General features: G+C 39.2%; 1 protein-coding gene across 9 annotated transcripts in view; it reads right to left on the bottom strand.

The window, feature by feature from the left end:
- NAV3 (neuron navigator 3) overlaps nt 1-21,436 on the bottom strand; it is a 448,840-nt gene that overhangs the window by 35,538 nt on the left and 391,866 nt on the right. For 8 of the 9 annotated variants that reach the window (XM_083573284.1, XM_083573283.1, XM_083573285.1 and 5 more), the window contains 6 exons: nt 19,483-19,524; nt 17,189-17,346; nt 15,357-15,545; nt 12,653-12,705; nt 7,952-7,975; nt 6,509-6,586 (listed from right to left, as the gene is read on the bottom strand). In XM_083573284.1, coding sequence (XP_083429410.1) covers nt 6,509-6,586; nt 7,952-7,975; nt 12,653-12,705; nt 15,357-15,545; nt 17,189-17,346; nt 19,483-19,524 — 544 coding nt within the window. The remainder of the gene's footprint in view (nt 1-6,508; nt 6,587-7,951; nt 7,976-12,652; nt 12,706-15,356; nt 15,546-17,188; nt 17,347-19,482; nt 19,525-21,436) is intronic. The other variant, XM_083573286.1, reaches the window with a different exon arrangement.

The raw sequence follows: 21,436 nt of genomic DNA, 5'->3' as shown, positions 1-21,436 counted from the left end.
GTCTGTTTGGAAACCATGGTTGCGTCAAAGTATAGTGGCAAGGTTACTACATGGGACCAGAACTATGGTTCATCAATTCTGAAATAATTACACTGGTTCCAAGTATAAGCCAGTATGCACCAATCTCTGGCTCTCTCCCACTAGGATGTTTGATCTCCCTTCCCTCAGCACCCCATCTTAGCACTATTTCTTACAATAAGTAAGACCTACTACTTTTAGTAGATGTTTGCAAAAAAAAATTGAGAGAGAGAGATCATCAAAGGCCAGCAAAGCACTGAGCTACCTTGTGCAGATCCTGCTTCATCTCAGACAAGCCCAAAATTACTCTGAGTCAACCCCAAGTTGAGCTTGGGATTTGTCCACATCTCATGCATATCTCTAGTTTCAAGTCCATTTTTTAGCATGGCTCACAGAGGTCGTTTAACTTTAAAAGCCCTAGACAACTTGGGAATCAGTCAAACCCAGGTACTGTGTGGACCACTTAACCGTGCAAGAATGTTCTAGGTATTATAATTTTCTATTACTCTGCCATAAGAGGTGATGTGGTTGGCGATGGCAGGTCCAACCTCTTTTGGACTTTCTTCTCAGGGATATTTGCATGGTATAGATTTTGTTTTGTTTTCAGCAACAGGTGAAAATCTTTTTAATGAGTTCCAGAATTTCTGGACCTTGGCTTCAATGCTGTTTTGCCTCTTGCTCAGCTTTAAATTTGTCAGTATCGGTTCATTTCAGCCTTTCCCAATGCAGTTCCCAAATACTTTGGACTACAATTCCCATCAGCCTCAGCCAGCATGGCCAATAGTTAGGGATGATGGGGGTTGTACGGGAGACATCACATTGGGTTCATATTGTTTTTATTGACTTTATGCTGCATTTCAAGCTGCTTTGGGAAGCTCTGTGGGCTGAACAGTAGGTTAATAAATGCCCCCAAAAGCAAAGTAACTAAATCTGCAGTTGGGTGCACAAGTACCTCACAAGTTACAATATAAGAGTATTGAAGAGAAGAAGCCTATTGCTACTCCATATATAACTGCAACACAAAAAATAACATACAGAAATTATACAATGAATTTTTGAGCTTGAATATCACAAAGGATTGAACAGTCACAGATCTGAAGAGAAGAAAGTGGATCAGAATGTACAAATGCACAAGTTAACTTTGTTGACAAATAATTCTCCTCCTCCTATAGTTAAGTTCCCCAGTAATGTTTGTCAGAAACAAAGGAGAATATTGTTTTGTCCAGATAAATATGACATTTAAAGCTAGGGAAATTATACCAGAAGTTGGTTTTGTCCAGGTAACTTGAGTTCTGTGTACAGCTCCACCTCCCACCCTCACAGTAAGCTTCCTGTAATGCACTATAAAGGTGATGGGCTTACTACTGTGCCCAGATCTTCACAGAGTGATAACTATGTCAAAAATATTGATTTTTAGAAGTCTGTGATAAAATGCATGTTCCCTGTGCACTGACATGCTATAACTTTGAAGTACGAACATAACTGTGTCCAAATGATGATAGATCTTGCTTTGTTTCACTCAAATATATTCTGCCAAGAACATAAATGAAAGCAGACTTTGCAGTATCTAAGGTCTACAAATCTCACTGAATACAATCAAATGCTTCCAGGAGGAATATGCTACAAGTAACTCAGTTGTGGCACTAACTGAGGAGTATGGCTGCATTCCAGAAAAGATGGGGAAGTGGCATATAAGGACAATACTAGGGGTCTCTATAGTCCTACTGGTGGCTCCAATCCATAAGGCCATGAAGGAAGGAAGAGGAAGAAGAAAGTCATACTGGCACACTCTAACCCAGGTTCCTCAACCTCAGCCCTCCAGATGTTTTGAGATTACAACTCCCATCATCCCTGACCACTGGTCCTGCTAGCTAGGGATCATGGTAGTTGTAGGCCAAAAACATCTGGAAGGCTGAGGTTGAGGAAGCCTGCTCTAACCACCATGATCCAGTGACAGCAAGACAGCAAGGCTACTCTTGTCACCTCCTTCCCAGACCCAGCATCATAAGCACAGGAAGACCCCACTTCAACGTCTTTTTAAACGACCTGGACAAAAGAGTTGACAGGATGCTTATCAAATTTGCAGATGACACCAAACTGGGAAGGGTAGCTAATGCTGCAGAAAACATAATCAGAATTCAAAATGACCTTAACAGATTGGAGAACTGGGCCCAAACTAGCAAAATGAATTTCAGAAGGGACAAATGTCAGGTTCTGCACTTAGGCAGGAAGAACCAGATGCACAAATATAATAATTATAGTGTCCAGATCAAGGGAAGTAATAGTACCACTTTATTCTGCCCTGGTCAGACCACATCTGGAATACTGTGTCCAGTTCTGGGCACCACAATTTAAGAAGGATATTGACAAGCTGGAACATGTGCAAGCAGAGTGACCAAGATGATCAAGCATCTGGAAATAAAGCCTTATGAGGAACAGTTGAGGGAGTTGGGTATGTTCAGTCTACAGAAGAGAAGACTAAGAGGAGATATGATAGCTATCTTCAAATATCTAAAGGGCTGTCACTCGGTAGATGGAGTGAGCTTGTTTTCTCCTGCTCCAGAGAGTAGGACTTGAACCAATAGGTGCAAGTTACAAGAAAGGAGATTCCGACTGAACATCAGGAAGAACTTTCTGACAGTAAGAGGAATGGACTCCCTCAGGAGGTGATGGACTCTCCTTCCTTGGAGGTTGAATAGCCATCTGTCATAGGTGCTTTAGTTAAGATTCCTGCATTGCAGCATATTGAACTAGATGATCCTCAGAGTCTCCTTCCAACTCTACAATTCTTTAATTCTCTGATTTTATGTATTAATGCAAAATTCACTTTTTAAATTAAAAAGCACCAATCAAATAATATTCAGCATTAAAATTGACAATTGCATTCCAACAGAGAAAGCACTTTTGCTGCATTATGAATATCATGGCTGAAATGCTTATTGCTAGGCAACTGTCACTTCTACAGAGAAAAAATATATATACTTCAAAAATTTAAGTTGGGTTCTTGTCTTGCGCTATTGATTTTATTTATTTTTTTTGAAAAAAAATGGAACAATGGTCCATTTTCCCTTGAGTAACAGTATATATGGGGGAGGTCTTCAGATTTTTGACAGTTCATGCCTTATTTTTTAAGATTTATTTTAAGGAAAAGGAATGTGTTCATTTAAATTTAAATTAACAGCAGTTCCATCCTATCTATGAGTGAGGCCTCCTGGGCAAGGATAGGGACGGATAAAAGTCTCCTAATTTAATACCTTAGGGAAACTCCTGAATCAATTTGCCTACTTAGGACAGCCATAGAAGCCATGTACATGACATAGACATTATTACAATCCCTCTCCCCTAACCCAGACCAGACCTCCTCTGAGGAAGAGAACCCTGCAGAGAAACCCAGTACAACCTTGCAAGAACCACAAGCCTAAAGTGCCTTGTCTCGTGAATTTCTCACCTGTGCACCCCCAGTAACTCTTTCAACCAATGCCAGTTCTGCATTCCCTGCTCTCCAGGCCTCAAGATCAAAGAGAAACCGAATACGCTAGGTAGGCCCAAAGATAAGTGATCGTAATGACATTTCAATCTGGTAGGAAGTCTGCTGGTTAGATACAAATTGAACTAAAAGAACACCTTTTTTAAAAAAAAATAGTTCTGGGATTTCCCCTTCAGCAGCTCAAAAGCAAACAACAAAAGGAAATTCAATCATCAAGTTGAAGTAACTGGAAATCAAGACATCAGCAGCAGCTGGAGTTTGAGTAGATTAAATTGTAAAAAAAAAGGAAGATGCTTTGGGCTTTATCAGCTGAGATGAATAACTAGATACTGAACAGAGCACAGGAGTCTCAGATAAGATAATCTTGCCTAACAAACAAGAGATAAAACACATGCTTGCTAAATTATGGCTTCCAATAGGTATTGTTACTAAGTCAGAAAACAGGAAAATGTAAAAAGATGTGCAAAAAGACATTTCAATTTTTATTCTGACAAAGATTGCGTACACAAATCTAAATGATGCGTTGATTGAGGCCAAAGTGTAACTTAATGGGGCAAATTTGTAGTAACTAAAGTTCCATTGATTTCAGTGTGACTAAAATGGCCCACAGACCTAACCTGGTCCACCAGATCTGTGCATGGCATTCTCCCCACGTCATACCCTCTTCTCCTAAGCAATGGCTCTTTTCCTCCTACCTCTACTGTTCCATAGCAAGCAGCATGTGCAGGATGACTTCTTTCTACATCATCTGCTCATTTTATTTCCATCCTATGCTGAGAAAAGGACTCGCCTTTCTTCTTTCACAGTGATGAAACACTGAAAACTAGTAACACAGGAAGTCTTGTAAACTGTTCAAACCTTTTCAAATTAAGTTTAAATTTTCACTTCTGTGATTACTGCTAATCTAGGATGAATTACTCTTGCTGGCCATAAATGGAAGCTGAAGTTCTGACACTGACTGACAGTAGCAAGTAGTTCAAAAATTGTTTGTCAAAGTAGAACAGAATATGGATTTTTTCGGTTCATCCTTCAACAGGATTAATAATTTAATATGGTGGATACTAGCTACACAAAAGCAATCTTATATGTCCAGAATTACAACACCTTCCATCATACAAGTGGGTTCCCTTTAGGGAAAGGAGCAATTTCAAAAGATAAGCTGCTAGAGTACTACAAAAAGTTGGAAACGTAGTCCATATCTGAACTTCTCTGCTCCTAGTCAGTCACATTTCAAAACACATAAACGATAAAAATGTTGCATTATTCAAAAGCACCCACCAATGTCACCAGCTGACACCTGACATTTTATTTTCTGACAGTAGTAATTGCTGTGCTTCAACAAAAGCTAAAATCATTTTGTAGAAGCTCAAAATCCCAACAGCTACCTCCTTTTGGATTATTATTTTTTTAAAGTCACATTTCACACAATCTTTTACGTACTGTGTACATAAAAGAATCAAACATGAGTAGTTATCATTGTCTTACTGGCAGTCGAAATGGCTGTAGCTGTAACTCTGCCCATGTTTCTTTTTTACTTTTATGATTAAGTGTTTAATAAGTAGAATGTAAATATCATTCAAATAGAAAGAATAAAAAGATCTTACATAAAAGCAATAGTACTTTTTTATTATAAGCAAGAATTTGAAAGCCCACCATCGTGATTTCCCAGATCCTAGGAAAAAATACTTAACTTTTAGTGTGGCCATAGAAACGCCTGACTAAATACCTGCACCAAGCACTTTGAGAGCCACAATGCTAACACTGCATCAGAAACAGTAGGAGGTAGTTGTTTTGATCCCTGCCCAGTGCACATAAGTGAATTATACAAGGTGGTGATGCTGTGAGGAATTTCAGCTGAGCAAACAATATTGCTCGGCTCTTAAGAGCAGGAAACAGAGGTAAAAATAACATTACCCTGTGGAACAGGTGCAGGAAAGCAGATATTTTAAGGTGATTGCCAGTGAATGCTTTCTGAATTATTAGGAAATGCATGAAAGGGGGCAATGCCTTTCACCTCTAGCCCCCCATTTTGCACAGTATAATCTTGGTTTGGGGTGGGTAGGAAAGGGAGGAGTTTGAAGTTCTGTGAGCTAACAATATTTTGGAGAAAAGCACAAAATAAATAGTTACAATAAAAAACCCCAACAATTCTCCCTCCCACGGACACATTTAAAAAGCTGTTTTTGTCTGTTTATGTATTTGTTATATGTTTGTTGTTGTTATAAAAACCTTTAATAAAAAATTACTTTTAAAAAAAAAAAAGCCGTAGAATATTTATCTGCTAAAGAAATACAACCTGTGCCGTTGATAATGATTGTGCAACCCGTACAGCACATAGGTGACAATTATTCACACAATATTCTTGTTCAAAAACCATTTTTCACCATTTATCAAATTTGTGAGAATAAGACAACTACGTACAAAGTGCCATAAAAATTTATAAGCTATCTAAAATAAAGTGAACTTGCAGTGTCAGATTTTACTAAGTTCTTACAACTTCTTGACTCAATTTTTGTTTTTTCTTGTTTTTAGGTAAGTTCAAGTAGAAGGTAGGTAAGTTCAATGATGTTCCTGGTAGCTGTGAAGTGCAGATGGAAGACAGGGTGCCATCGTTCTATCCCCATTTCGCCCTAGCAGTCCATAAAGTTGAAAAGCTGCTGTTTCATCCCCGATAGGGCCAATTTATTGGAGTTGGCTGATAGCCCACTCCCTGAGCACAGTTTTCTGGGCTTTGTCAGTAGTCTCGAGCCATTAATGTGACTATTAGTGTTAACTAATTATTAATTAGCACAAATAGTCACATTAATTCATTAAACAGCAGCTCTTCAACTTTATGGACTGCTAGGGCTTGAAGAATAGTAGTATAAATGCCTTTCATCAGTCTCACCTGTGTTTGCAAAGGGATAATGGCAGTGGTCTTCCTCACATGATTATTGTGATTATAAAAGCATATATACATTAAAACCCTGTAGAAATTATTAATGACAGCAGTAAATGACTTACATTAGCTGACAGCTGTGATGTCAGGGTGGCCACCTTTTCCTGTGATGCAACCAGCTCCCTTCGTAGTTTATGAATTTGCTGGATGTGGGGACAAACACAAATGTCTATCAAAATATGCCAGTATAACCTTATGCTTTAACTAAGGCTATTCAATATGCGAAATTACAGTAGAAGAATAGCTGGTGCCATTTGTTCCAACGTTTGTGTATATGCTACAGACAGTACTGTATATCAAAGGCTTCATCTATGGTTTAAAAATTTCCATTAAGATACAACATATACACATCACATAAATCTAAATTTTAAAGCTTTATATATATTTATTTAAAATGTGTGAATGTTGATATGAACTGAATTGCATAAGCTTAGTATTAAGCATGTGAAGCATGAGTTAATTTCTATCCAATGCAGTGCTGTGCTAAAAATTTAGCCCACTTTTTCTTTTTCTTTCACCATTCTCCATCAATTAGTGAGAAAACTGTACAGTGGATGCTCGGGTTGCGAACGTGATTCGTGCGGGATGCACGTTTGCAACCAGCAGCGTTTGAAACCTGCGTTTGCGTGTCTGCACACGCGCGGGTTGCGATTTGATGCTTCTGCGCATTCTCATGGTTGGGGTGTGGGGATTTTGTCATACTTTTCTTATTTCTGAAGCATGTTTGTGAGTGTCCCTTTTGCATTCTGTAAATCATCTCACTTCTTTATTCTCCCTGAAGGCCCACAGTTCAGTCAAGTCCCAGAAGACGACAACATCATGCAGGAACACCCCACACAAGGCTTTTGCAGAACAGGAAGTACAGGCAGCCCTGAAGGCTAGAGAATGCTGGAGACATGTTTACTGGGGCTGGGGGGGGGGAGTGTCAAACAGATGCCCCAACTCCCAGTTGCCTTGCAACGTTAAGTTCAAAACCCCACACCCACCAAAATTCTAAAGAAATTATAAAATACCACAAGAATGGGTAAGAAAAATGGAAGCCTCTGTCACAGGGAAAGAAAACCTTTGAGAAAATGGCAGAAAGATTTTGGCATCATATATATATGTGAGAATGATGGAATTATGACTCAAATGCCCTGCCGAATGAGCAAGAGACATCCCACAAAACATCAACCACAAGTGTAATACACTTAACCTTTAGTGCCTCTCTATAATATTTTAGTAGTTTAATAGCCCTTATCATAAAAGACAGTTAATTATTTGAGTAGGAATGGATTCAATAGGGCGATGGCTGGTAAAGTCAGGTGAGGATAGCAATAAGAGGTTGCTGGCAGCTGGTGGTGACTGAGGGGGCCTTCTGCCCTTTCTGATAAGAAAATGTGTAAATAACACCATACAAGTATGAGAGCTGCCGTCATCATAGGTTCATGCTGGGCATTTGAGGCTATTGAAAAGCACTCTGTACAGCAAAATATTTTGTATAAAATTAAAAATGCCAATCTTTTTACCTCTGAATGTGCCTTTTCTTCAGCCTATGGGAGAGAGTGAAAGCAAGAGCAGTTTATTTATGGAAACATACAACTGAATTTTATTTAAGAAAATCAAAATAATAGATTTTGACTCAGATAAAAACAAGTTCTCAAATATAATTGCAAAAAAAAACCATAGCCTAAGAATGAAGAAAGCAAGATCATAAGCAGATTTTTGGATGCAACTTTGTTTGCAAATGAAGTTACTACTAGTGTTTTAGGACACAACCTTATACACCTGGGAGCAAGTTTTATCAAACATAACAGGATTGACTTCTGAGAAGATACTTTAAGTCCTGCTGACTCTGTCTTATACCTGAAAGATTTCTTTAAAAATTGTTCATTATCCTGTGCTAGGATTTGAACTGAATGGGCTATTGAAGGACTATATAGAAATTTCAAAAATAAAAATAATAGAGAATAAGGTAGTTCTTAGAACCACCATCAAGCAAAGACTCCTAAAATTTTGGTATAGAAATGTGGATAGATTAGATTAGATAAATTTTATTGTCATTGTCCGTATATACACAGTATACACAACAACGAAAATCAAACACCCCCCCAAAGACCGGGTTCACATACACATTTACACGTATCTCCAACACTCTCATCCTATTCAGACATAATCTATAAAACATAACATAATCCAGAATATAACATAACCTATTTAAAGGCATAACATAACCTAAAACCTATCTCATTCCTTCCTACTCCCTGCTTGCTATTTCTTGCAACTGGCCCTGAGATCATTATTTAGTGCAATCAGAGCTCTTGGATAGAAACTATTCAGAAGGCGTGTGGTTCGTGTTTTCATTGTCCTATATCTTCTGCCCGAAGGCAACAGTTCAAAGAAGTTGTGAGCAGGATGGGTGGGATCTCTCAGGATATTGTGTGACTTCTTCAAAGTGCGAGACGTGAAGATCTCATCCAGGGTTGGTAGTTGGAGCCCAATAACATTCTGGGCAATTTTAATTATTCTCTGTAAAGCTTTTTTATCCGTTTCGGAGCTGCTCCCATACCACGATAATACACTATAGGTTAAGACACTCTCGATGGTACTGTGATAATAGGACAGAAGTAGGTGCTGAGATAGATTCAGTCCCCTGAGCATTCTCAGGAAATACAACCTCCCCTGCACCTTCCTCACAACCATATTAATATTTGCAGTCCATGAGAGGTCCTCAGAGATATAAATGCCCAGGTATTTAAAACTACCAACCCTCTCCACCTCCTCGCCATTTATGGATAGTTCCATGACACTGCCAAGGAACTACCCACATTTCCACATGACCCCAGTTTACAGACTCAAAAGGCCTCTTCCTTTGAAGCATAACACTTGGAATAAAATCAAAGGTAAAACAAGAAATTTTACACAAGTCTGCATTAATCAGACACAGCTGTGATATAAAGAGAGCAAAGAGAGTGACAGTCTATTCAATGCATCTTTTGCATCAAAAGTAACAAAGCTTTTTGTACCTCTTATCCCGGTAGTATGACCAGAGGCACAGAAAATCATATAAAAACTTATTTGTGGGCACCATGACATAGTAGTGGGGAGAGTTCGATTTAAAAATATGGAACAGCTACTTTAAACTCAACATGTAGATATGAAAGAAGGCATGGAGCACTGTATAATATCACAGAAGAATGAAATTTTGTTCTTTATGGTCTTCTTGCCTATCACTGAAATCAAACTCTATGCTTGATATTTCCACTGAAGTACCATTTCCTGATTAGGGACTTCACAATCATATGAGTTTTATCCCTAGGAGCCTATGAGAACAAAGAGGGAAAACGCTGAACAGGGATTATGTCCTTCAACTACAATTCACACTACTGATTTTATAGTCCAAAAGAATCGCTTGCCCTTAACTAAAAGGTTTTCAGCTCCCATTATCACAGCTAGATACTCAAACGCTGAACAAGAAGTGATGACAAATGGTGAGGAAGGGAGAAGGGGTCAAGCAACAGAAATCTTAGAATGATCATTCTTATCGGCTGATGTGGTGTGTGGTAAGTGTATGATTCATAAACACTTGTCCTACTTGTCCTAAAAGGTAATGGTTACCTGACTGTGCAATTCAAGCAGGGCAGCAAGTGGCGACTGTTGCCTGGCATGGCCATGGCCGAGCCAGAGGCAGTCTCCTGGTTCCTGTGCAGTTGGTGGAGGTCACTTATTCCTTCACCGGCCATGCAAGCTGCTGCACCTAGCTTCACCACATAATTTGTCACTGGATTTCCCAACCTATGCAACATGTTTGCCCGGAAGTGAGCAGACAGTCCACGCTTAAAACCTTGCTATGGAAGTATATGGTCACTGTATTCAGAGAGGCCAGGGAGGAATTTGCCTGCAGACTAATTGGGCTTGTGGGCTTGTCTAGGAATTTTGCATGCCACATAGAAATTGTCACAACTTGTTGGCAGATAAGGCATTGGGTTGGATTCTTAGGACTCAGCTATACAGCTGCAAATAAAACATTTTAAGTGCAATATACAATGTTGTACTAGATGGTAATGGTGAGCCTTATGAAAAATGCAATGTACAGTGGTACCTCTACTTACGTGCCCCTCTTGTTATGTATCCTTTGGGATACGCACAGGGCAAACCCGGAAGTATATTTCTGGGTTTTGCCGTGCGCGCATGCACAGTAGCGCTCTATTGCGCAGCGCAAGTATGCAGAACAGGCACCTCCGGTTGCGGAAATCTCAGGATCCAACCGGAGCTCCAAAATGGATCCCATCCGCAACTGGAGGTACCACTGTATTTTTAAAAACACTAAAATAAAAACATTTTCAGAACAGTTTTTATGTGTGTGTATATTCCATTTTAGTCTAGGCAGTGGGGAGGAGGAGGTTGGGAGCCCTCCTCACTTTAAGGAATTGGGATACGCTATTAAAGGGGTCCAGGGAGAGGTGCTTCTGTCCAGATACCCAGATGGGGGATGATAGGCCACAGCACCCCTCAACATGGCACTCTTGAGAGTAGCACCTTGATTTCATGTATGTCTTCACCCAGGATTGCCCCTGCAAAATAATCAGTAGGCAGACTGGGTGATGCAGGATACATACCCAATGGCTATGCCAAAACCTACTGACACCTGTAATCAATAAAGTTGTGGCCTATTTGATCCCAATAGGTTGTCCTGGGTTTATTATATCTTCCCATGCTGTGGCCCCCTCCAATGGTCATGGGCTGACTGCACCTGGGCCTATAGTCTAAATTGCTAATGCAAATATATTTGCAAGCATAGAAATGTTTCAAAAATATAGACAGATAAAAAAAATACAGACTGATCCAATGAATCTTGAAGTTCATACACGACAATTTGTGTTTTACATCTACCAGTTCAGTGGAGTTAGCATTTGGCATTTGATCATAAGCAAGTTCAGGTGGCAAGAACATTATTCTGTGCCCTTAAAAATCTGAATTCTCAAGCATATAAACTCAACTGTGCCAAATATGCTCTATGCATTATGCAAATTAAAACTGGATTTTATATCTCCCTTCCCCAAGTCGTCCATATTTGGAACATTGCTCAGTTCTTCAAAAACAGCTGCAGTTAATGTAAGTTGAGATAATATGCAAATTATGAGTGTTAGGCACTAAAATTAAATATACAATATGCAAATATTCATAAGTGCATATATGACTTTAATCTGCAAGCTTTGTTACAAATTTTTAAAATAGAGTGTGGTATTTTAATGGGTAGAGGAGGTTGTTGGAAAGATCTGGTTGGTGGCATGAGAACATACATGGGCAAGTTATCATAACCAAAGCAACCTCAACATAGAGGATATAATTCAATCCATGATTCACCATGAACTTCTTGAACAATTATTTAGAAACATCTCTGTACCTTAAGGAGGCAGCAGCCATGCTTTCAACAAAAACTGAATCCAAAGTATCACACAAGTAGCTTTGCTTTCCAATGTAGGGCTTAGGTTAGGTCATGCATTTCTTGAACAGCAGTATACCTCACAGTGTGCTGCAAAATGTATGATAAGCTTGCTCTATGTTCAATAACTTATCAAAACTCTAGCTGGGCCAGTAGATTTTCAACCCTAAGTACCCTGTATTACATGAAATGCATTGCAGTATTTCCTTCTCTCTCTCTTTGACATTGTTTCCTAAATGCAATATAAAAATAATAAATTTCCACTGTCTGAAAGTTCAAGTATGTCTAATAATCAAAGTCACCTACTGTCTGGTTCCATAAAAATCATCTTATGTCAGAATCAAAAACTGCAACCTCAAAGCAACGCTGTAATTTCAGAATAATCTTTCACACCTCAGCAGGTCCCTACCAAAGCAATCCACCAAGTGCTATCGGCTCTTTTAATGTGCTCAAAAATGGTGGTTGGACAAGGTGGAATGGCTAAGCATGAGGGCACTGAGCAGTACACAACAACAATGGGCACTGGTAGATTTTGTACAATTCCGCTTTCAAAGGGAAAACACAAAAGATGTTACAGATGGCGAAATTTAATGCAAGGAGGCAGTTGTGCATTGTACTTTGAAAAGTATAAAGAAAATGTTAAAGTCAAACAGCAGTGGGAGATTTTCATTGCCCTACCAATGTCAAATTTCCATCTGTTTCCTGAACCACTTAGCAATCCCCCTGGCTTTCCATGGTATGCATGATATCATGAGGTACAGTCTTTTATATATTGTCAACTTACTGTGGAGTAGAGAGAAGAGGTGCTGGAAACTAGGGATAATGAAGACCCGTGTACTAAAAAGAGAAACATCAAGAGCATCATCACAAAGATATTGATGAAGAAACAGGAGTTATTGCCTGTCACAAGCAACAACAGAACATCTCTTTTCAATTAGGAAAAGAAGAAGAAAAGAAAGAAAGCTATTATTGAGGGTATCCATTTAGAAACACACACACCCTGGTAGTTCCTATAACACCTAGAATGGTTTTTGTCCACTGAAAAACACTTGCCTTTGGATTGTAATAGTCCATTGCCTTTTTTCTAGCAAAAAACAATTATGTTACCCTTCTTTGATAGTAAAATGTCATCTGAACATCACCTTTTGGCAAAGCAAAAGGATGACTTCTAAACTGTGGTTTGGAATGAAAAGACATCTTGGTCTGTCTGTGTAACTATTTGCGTGTGCATATCCTTCACACAACTACCAACTGATTGGATGACTCAAAAAGCAAATACAGTAATAGAGGGCTCAATCCAGATTAGGGCTATGATTTGGGGGTGGGGATAGGATAATTTAATCCTAACTTAAAATTCTCTAAATATTTATTTGTGTAAGATAATGGGGAAGATTTAGAATGTCTGAACGGAGCTAACCTATTTTCACTGTTAAAAGCTGAATTTCCAGTAAATATTATTGGAACTCCAGAACTGTTATTTTTATTATGATTTAACACTTACGTAGCACTTTAGATAGATATCAGTATCTAACGTATTCTTGTTATGATTTACCCTAAAGCCAGCCAGTAAGCTTTAACAGAACAGCATAGACGTGAATTTGATATCCATACTGAAATGCTCTAGCTGCTATTATCACTCAGGCAGAATTATAACACCACATTGCTTGGCACTCCCCAGCAAAACTGTGATAGAGATATGCTGGGTCAACGCTAACATCGCCCTATTTCTCTGTCAAGAAAAATGCAAAACATCATTCCTTTTTTCAGATCGGTAGAGATCTATTCATCCCCACAGTTCAGTCACACCTGTTCCACAATATCCCTTACTTTTCCAATGCTGATATCCTTAGCTGAGGATGTCTAGCCAAGGCCTGCTTAAGCTTGTTGGAACATTACATGGTATAAAGTCAGCAGGGGTGGCTGCAAATGCCAGAAGAAGAAAAAACGGGATCTGCAAAGCTTGGGCTGCTGCCAGCTCCAGACAGAAAAATAGCTAGACAGATAGTGCTTGTGAACTGGAGGTGGGGAAAAAACACTGACTTTTTGGGTAGTGAGGCAGTGTGGGAGAGCTTAACTAGGCACGTAGCCAGCAACTCTTGAGAAAAGTGGGGAAAGTGAAAATCAGGCTGATGAAAGCAAAAGCCTGGGAGAGCTTCAACAGCTTAGCAGCCCGGGTGGCATGGATCATCATCGCTGGCAGAAAGATAAACAGCTGTGAATTATTGTCCCAGCAGAGATCTGAATAGGTAAAGCATATGGGAGGTTTTTAGAGCTTGACAAAAAGAGTCTGCATGAATACTCATTTGAGTACAGATAAGCCTAAATATATGTAAGAATGCTATATTATGTTGTATTAATTATAGTATATTGCAGCTGCCTTCGTTTTTAAGAAAGTTCTGCATATTGAAGAACTGCAATTGTCTAAATATTAAAGAGGAGTTGTTAGCACATCTGCCTCACCAACAACTAGCCTCTGAGTGTATTCATATTGTAGTGGTACCACAGGGCTACGTGGCAGGGTTTAACGCATATCTGCACCTAAACATGTACATGTGTATTCAAACACAATTCACCTTTATCATATTTGCAGCTCTCGCTTATCCTACTTTAACCCCTGACTGACCCTATAAAGTTCAAAGCTGAGGAACTATGTCTGGCCCAAGTGACCTGAGCAGGAATTTGAATTCAGATCTTTGCAGTCAAACACTTTCCCCTATATTTAGATGCAATGTCCCAAAATGGACTGCTCTGAAAGCCAGCCTGCTCACAATCTGTGATTTGGGCTAACAAACCAGGATGTGAAGCCACAGTTTGAAGCTGGTTTGCAAATTATAGTTTATGCTTACTGTGGTTTGCTGTTATGCCTGTGTGAAGTAATAAGTCTTTCAGCCTCTTTGTAAAATTGCTGCTTTGGGCTTTAAACATTTTTGTGCATAGGATGGCGAGAAGTTCACAGGAAGATTTAAAGTACAAGGGGCTGCTTTGTTCACAGGAGAGTCAAAAGTTTAAGAGATGTTTTGCCCAGTAAGCTTTGCACTGACAGATAAAATATTTGTTCTAGGAAATTGGCAATGTATAGAAGTCAAGCTAGAAAACATGGTACTGTTATTTAGTTTTGGATTAAAGTTGTGAAGTCAGAATTGAAGAGCTTGGGTTAAAGAGTCGCAAAAGAGAAAATGGGGTGCTTAGTTGGGTGCTACAAGATGAAGGAACCAGGAGAGGGCCATGAAGAGACCCAAAAGGATGCAATTTGGCAAGTGTTGGCTTGATTAAAAAAATAGAATAGGTATAGCTGGATGCATTTATTTCCATTTATCTTTCAACAGTTAACACATAAAATGAAATCAATCTGTAAAATAAACCTGTTGTACACCTGAAGCTGAAACTATGGTGTGGCTTCTTAACTCTAGTTAACTCTATGGCACAAACCATAGTTTCATGCTACATCAAAAGGCAGCCTCTGTTAAATATACCACACATAGCCTTACCTTCTTCCATGCTGTCTCTGAATGACCCAGAATGACTGATTGCACGTGGTCTATCTTCCAAGGATGTGGCACTGCCACACAACTGGGAATCATCGTAAAGATCGAAAGAAGAATCTTGTGCTGGGATGCTGTTGGACCGCATCATACTGGGCCCAGGGAGTTTGAATTGGGATAAGTTTGTTGGACTCACTGAAATAATAATAATAATAATAATAATAATAATAATACCATAAGTTTTGATAACATATTACTGCACTGCAGGGGGAAAAGAAAACTCTGTCAAATAACATTTGGGCTTTTAATTTTTTGATGAATTAGGAACACTTTTATAGTGGTTTCTCATAAGCATATTTGGCTTATTTTTGTCTGAAGCTCCTCCCTACCGAGTTAAAACAGATCCCATAGAAAAAAGGATTTTGCTTTCAATAGTTCCAAATTTATTTACAATTATAATATGGTATTTCCTAAGTCTGTAGTATGGAGATATTTTTGCCAAGATTACCAGTATCTGCTCAAGCAACATTTTCCTCCTGCTAAAATACACACACACACACACACACACACACACACACACACCAATCCTCATAGTATATGGGAACTTTCATATGTGTGGGCTTTATCGAAAAGAGAAGTAACAGACTCCCCTCTTGGTTCAAATGCTGCTCTCACGGTTTGGAAAGCTGTTTTTCAACAAGCTTAAAGGGAACATTTTTGACCCATCTAGCTGGTGTGGAACTAGGGCCAAGGAAAACAGCATTTATCTGCCCCTTCAGACATTAGGGTCAAATATTTTGAACTAATGCCGTATGGCAAGATGTTTCCAGCATTGCTGGCTGTGTCTAAAATAAAAATGTCTGGAGCAGTATTTTTCTGAGAGTCTTTTAACACACTGGGAAAATGGCCCACAGAGAAAAGAAACGCTAGAGGGGTGGAAGAAAGCTTTTGCAATAAGCCATTATATTGGGTCACCACACTGGAGGAAAACTAAACGACAGAAACACACAGATTTGTTTCTACCAAAGGGAAAAACTGTTACTATGTCTAAGTTTAACCTTGTCTACACTTGTGGTCTTAAGGAAATCAGCCCTGAGTGCTCACTGGAAGGACAGATCGTGAAGCTGAGGCTCCAATACTTTGGCCACCTCCTGAGAAGAGAAGACTCCCTGGAAAAGACCCTGATGTTGGGAAAGATGGAGGGCACAAGGAGAAGGGGACGACAGAGGACGAGATGGTTGGACAGTGTTCTCGAACCTACAAACATGAGTCTGACCAAACTGCGGGAGGCAGTGGAAGACAGGAGTGCCTGGCGTGCTATGGTCCATGGGGCCACGAAGAGTCGGACACGACTGAACGACTAAACAACAACAACACTTGTAGTCTAAGCATTGACACACAATTATACTGAAATAAATGGAACTTACTTCTGAGTAAATGAGAACTTAAAAACGCTCAGCAAAATATAGGAGAAGAATGCACTTTTAATTATTTTCTTTGACAGATGATTTTTCCAGCCCAACAGTCAAAGTTGGCCCATTGGGGGTTTGGTACAGATAAGGATCTGCTCTCTGGGCTCAAAAAATTAAAAATGAATTCTCCACCCCTACTTTAGATGCTGAGGTTCCAAGCTGTGCAGGACTTTAACTAGTACTTGGAACTGATCCCCAGAATAGACTGGGAGACAAGGAATATGTTCAGATACGGTAGGAGCAGAAAAAAAATGCATGCTTAATTTTAGATAGCTGAAGTTATGCATTCTAAAAGAGTGACTGGGAGCTTAAGATGTATAAAGGAAGCTCAGTAATGGAGCACTGCAAGTAGTTTCTTTTTCTTACCTAAGTTGGAAAAGTATTTCCCAGTTGCAGATGAAGACATGGCTGTAGGAGATACCAAAGGAGACTGACTTCCAGTGTCTTGCAGCCCTCCAGTAGAATGAGAACGCAGCCACTCTTTCCCTTCCTCCTGACTGGCCTGCCGAGAGGATGGCGTATACCTGAAAGACATCACCACTGATACACTGAAAACTTCCACATGAACTGCACTTAGCAGGAGATTTGTGGCTTGGAATCAAGCAACAATCATACAGTTGGTTTAGTCAATGCTGAACAAGAGACTTGGGGTCATGTCACCCAAGAAACAGACAGACAAACAATCAGCAATACATATCTGCATGTGATGGGAAGACGTACAAAGGAAACAGCTAAGCCTTATGATATTTTTTTTAAAAAAACAACAACAACAACAACTCTAACACATAAAAAAGATAAAGCAAAAACTTAATTTCAAGCATATCAACAAGGCTGGAAAATGAGAGCTTGGTAGTGAGGAGAGTCGGGTGTCCAGTTCCTACATTATACGAGCTACAGGAGCATAGTATACAGGTAGGCTGAAAGCAGAAGAAAACGGAAGAGCAGCTGTGAAAGAAATGCATTTTTGTTAGTGACATCTGAAGGGACAAAATACAGTGTCTCTCAGAAGGGTCAGTCCTTGATGCTATGCCCTACCCTCAAATTAATAAGATTTAAGGGATGGGGGGGGGAATACTCACTTTTAAAGAAATGCGTTTGCAGAAAGAAAAAGCTTTGGAAACCCAACCTCTCACAGACTTTTGGGTGCTGCTGCCAAATACAAAAATGTAACTGCACCAGCAGCACTCATACTGCAGCCCACTGGTCAAACTTTGCGGCAGGGACTGAGAAAAGCAAATTCTTGAATGGATTAACATGGCAAGTTAGCCTGTGCAGGCATTTCAGATAGTTCGGATTTCAACTCAAGAGTGTGCACTTTCTTTGTCATTGTACAAGTAGGCTTCGTTCAGCCAAATTTCTTGCAAACCTATATATGTGTGTGTGTGTGTGTGTGTGTGTGTGTGTGTGTGTGTATGTAGGTTTGCAAGAAATATACAGTGTGCATATATATATATATACATATGCATACACACACACACTGTATGTGGTTCCAGAACCATTTTAAACAACTGCGGTGGGATCAAAAACATCACACCCACCCACCCACACACGGACAAGTCTACCATTGTTGGCTGTTGCAGTTCCTCCTCTTTGAGTGCACTGGGAGCTTTCTGCTGTTGCAACAATGAGAGTCCTACATCTGTACAAACAGGACTGCATAGCTGGGCTGCAAAACTTTGGTGAAACTCTTAGAGCAATGCCTGAAACAGGTACAAGGGGTGGGGTTTCCACATTAACTTCAGGATTGCATGCCACTATATTTCAGGCCTCCAGAAAGCCTCCATGTGGGAGATGGTAGTTCGGATTTATTTTCCCTCCCTGGCTCTTATGGTAATGTCTCAGATTCTACAGGATGGTGTGCAAGGAAGAGAACTGCTGACTGAATAAACACCATCTACGTTTGATTCCAGGAGACACATTAAAATGCTCTGCCATCTGCAGTGTAGTCAAGATTACTAACCCGTGCATTCATTTTGATGAGCAGACAGGTTCTTCAGATTTTTCCTTTTCAAAGCCCCTGGCAGACACAAATTGAGGGTTGGCACCCCAATGTGCTACAACTCAAGTGCAACAGAAGAAGTCATATATTGTTCCTGCGTAGAAAATACCAGCGGTGACAACGCCAGACGCTTAACCAATGGTCCTAGCCCTCTGAGTGTGTGATTAAAGCTAGAAGCAAAGAAAGCTTGCTGCAGTTCATTGATTAACATGTTTTTTTCTGGGGGGAAATATGATTACTCTGATCTGAATAAGTGGGAAAGTTTTAGAGGAATGAATTCCTATCGGACAGAGGGCAAGGAACAAGTCAAGGAGGCAGGGGAGGAAACAACAGAGTTGCTGAACTTATGTTTGAAGCTAATTTGGGAGTTCCAAATTTAAAGGTTCCACTGAAACATCTGGTTTATTTTGAGGGAATAATTTCTAAATAGAGGTAGAAGAGAGGTTTTAAAAAATGTTATTTCACACTTCACATACTGCCAGAGTGAAAGTGAAAGAACGTTAAAAAGGGGGGGGGCGGGTTCTTATTGCAAATTGATTTCATATTAGTTGTTTAACAGGAGAAACAGGATACACAGTGACAAGAAAAGGATGAAATATTATAGAAAAAAGTTACGGAACAACAGAGAAACAGCAGCCATGCTGAATAAAACATCGTATACCTTAATCCCTTTTTGGGTAGTGTATTTCTGTCAAGTTGCATGCTGTTAAAACAAAGAAAACCCCTAAGGACATATAGTAAAAAGAGCACTTCAAAATTATAAATTCTAAAGTGTTGTATCACAAAAAAAAGGCATTCGGAGTTATTTAAATGTATTCTTTGAAAGGTACCTTTTATGCAAAATAATCAGTGCAAGTAATATATTGCTATTTTTTCTCAAAAGGAAAAAAAATGCCATACTTTTGTAAAGAAAATAGATATTGATTCGAGAATTTGCTTAATCTTATTCCCATTCCAGCCTTAGTTATTACGGAATTTGAGCAAGAGAGTCCTAGGAAGGATTATGTGGGCGACAAGGTCAGGAGATTTATCTGGTTTCAGTTTCCTATGATAGTTTGGTTGTCTTCCATAAAGACTATTATCCTGTTGAAGTCTAGCATCACCAGTGAATTTATTTTTATTTTTATTTTTATTAACAACAACAACTTATATTCAGCCCACCCAACTAGGTTACCCCAGTCATTCTGGGCAGGTTTTCAAAGGTTGAGTGAAAAACTCATTTCACAAGAACAACTGGGGAACATATTGCACCCGGTTCAAGTACATTATTATTATTATTATTATTATTATTATTATTATTATTATTATTAAAAATGTGGATATATGCAGAAAAGACTGGGACTCTATCATGGCACTGTATCAAAAGGGAATCACTGTTGAACAAAGTATCTAAACTGAATTTCCAGACAAAATTTGTCGCATTTCAGTCCCATTGAAATCAATGGGGCAAGTTACCCATGACTTGTAAGCCCCAAATGATTTCAATAGAACTAAAAGATAAGGAAATCCATCTCAATCCAAACACATGAGACAGAGCCTGCCCAAGCTATTCTCTGGCCATGCATCTGGCTTGACCCCGCAGCTGAGGAAAGGGAACCCTGTAGCATGAGGATAAATTTCCTTACCCTCTTATCTCTCTCTGTATTGTGATAGTGCAGAACACTATATGTGGATATGCAATAAGGAAGGGGGGGATGTTATTTAAGGACATTTTTTACTGCTGTATCAAATTTCCCCATTCAAACGTTTTGGAGTTGAAACACGAGATTTCAAAAGGTGTGAAGAGCTGCTTGAAGAACTCCTAGCAATGTTTTGGTGTGACTGTCAGCACCATTTTTTAGGGCTTACATCTTCTTGACCAATCATTAATATCAATGGGTGCCATCTTAAATTATCCCCTTCTCCTCCCACTGCATGCTGTTCAGGGGATTCTCCAAACCTCACCCAAACCAAAAGGGGAATCTCTTATTGCAAGTACCGGTATATCTTAAAACCTTTTAATATATATCAACTAATAATGATTGGTAGAAAACAATCTGTGTCTCAAAGAAAACCACTTTCGCTTTGGTTTCTGATATTGCTGTTCTGTATGTAGCTGTGGAGAGACTGTAATTACAAGAATGGTGACTGATGAGTCACTTATTTGCCAAGCCTCATAAGACAGATCTAATCATTATATTTGAAGGGCCTTGTACAGACGTTCTTTGGATTTGCACACAGGGGATATTGCAAAAGCAGCCATCGGCTCATACTGGTTACATAAACATCAGCCTATGTACATAACAATGAATCCTGTGATCTATAGACTAGAAAACAAGACATATGGATCACAAAGGTGTTTAAACTAGTATGTACATGTTGATGTGGGGGGTGTTTCAGTGTGACCATGACTCTTCCTTGTATTTTAAACAGCCATTAAAATAAACAAAAACTCAGGAGTTGAAAAAAGTTGAATAATACATGAAAAACACCAGCAATAGCAGAGCCATTTAAATCCATGTATTATTCAAAACAAAACAAAAAACAGCCACTGATTTTCCAAATACAATGTTAAGATTTCAGGTTTTCTTACACATTCCATAGAATAAATTACTTACCAAACTCCCATTTACATA

Source organism: Podarcis filfolensis (genome assembly GCF_964270895.1).
Source record: "Podarcis filfolensis genome assembly, chromosome: 10".
Classification (NCBI taxonomy): Eukaryota; Metazoa; Chordata; class Lepidosauria; order Squamata; family Lacertidae; genus Podarcis; species Podarcis filfolensis.
The sequence above is the reverse complement of the archived record's forward strand: the minus strand, read 5'-3'. Positions and strand labels throughout refer to the sequence as shown.